The sequence below is a fragment of the Otolemur garnettii genome, unplaced genomic scaffold (genome assembly GCF_000181295.1).
Source record: "Otolemur garnettii isolate 467f Iridium unplaced genomic scaffold, OtoGar3 scaffold00083, whole genome shotgun sequence".
In the NCBI taxonomy this organism is placed as follows: Eukaryota; Metazoa; Chordata; class Mammalia; order Primates; family Galagidae; genus Otolemur; species Otolemur garnettii.
The window spans coordinates 4,420,585-4,421,409 of NW_003852478.1; the positions used below are offsets into that span (position 1 = coordinate 4,420,585).

The following is an 825-nucleotide window of genomic DNA, read 5'->3' on the forward strand; positions in this document are numbered from 1 at the left end:
TGGAATAGACCCAACTTGGTTATAATAGATTAAAAATTTGGATGGACAATATTTAATGCTATAGTATTAGATAGCTATACTGGAGTAGCTAAAACTTCAATACTTTTACAAATATGTACTTTAATTATTAGACTAGCCTGTAATTTTCTCTTACTTTCCTTGTCAGATGACATAGTGAGTTGGGCATGTTCTTTTTTTATATGCACTTTCAAACAGTTTATTGAACCTTTATGTACCGTCAGATATTTACTTGTTAGAAATCATGCATGAAGGAAGTGAGCAGACAAGAGCACAGTGTTAGAGAAAGGACGAGACTCTTACATTCCACAATCCGGATCAAAGGGACTAGTCATTTCCCCAAGTCAGTCACTGAACCCCCTTTAACTTCAATCTCTTTGCCCACAAAATAGGGATACTGGCAACTGCCCTACCTTCTTCTCAAGGTTATTAAAAGAGTTAAATAAGATAATGATATAAAAGCCCTCTAAATAGTAACCATAAGCACTATGTAAATATAACTATAAAATTACAGCTGTTGTTAAAGTTTACCTCTGTGACAGACAGATGGACACTTATGGTTTCTACATCCTAAAGTCCGTCCACAGTTTTGATCACAAGGTGGACAGTTTCCAGGGCAACACTGAAGAGAAAGCAATATATAAAGAACAGGTGATTTGAAAACCCACAAATAATATGAATGTCACTTCTATTTATTCACAGAACTTATGAAAAGCAAAAGATACTATAAGAATGAAAGTATTCAAGAGTTATCAACATTCTCCTGGTAAGTTAGCTACACTGTATCAAAAACGTATAAATTTATTT

At 33.8% G+C, this 825-nt stretch overlaps 1 protein-coding gene across 3 annotated transcripts in view; it reads right to left on the reverse strand.

Annotated features, from left to right (window-relative positions):
- The window catches only part of NFXL1 (nuclear transcription factor, X-box binding like 1), a 49,154-nt gene that overhangs the window by 25,264 nt on the left and 23,065 nt on the right, over positions 1-825 (reverse strand). For all 3 annotated transcript variants that reach the window (XM_023515982.1, XM_023515983.1, XM_023515981.1), the window contains exon 12: positions 550-640. In XM_023515982.1, coding sequence (XP_023371750.1) covers positions 550-640 — 91 coding nt within the window. The remainder of the gene's footprint in view (positions 1-549; positions 641-825) is intronic.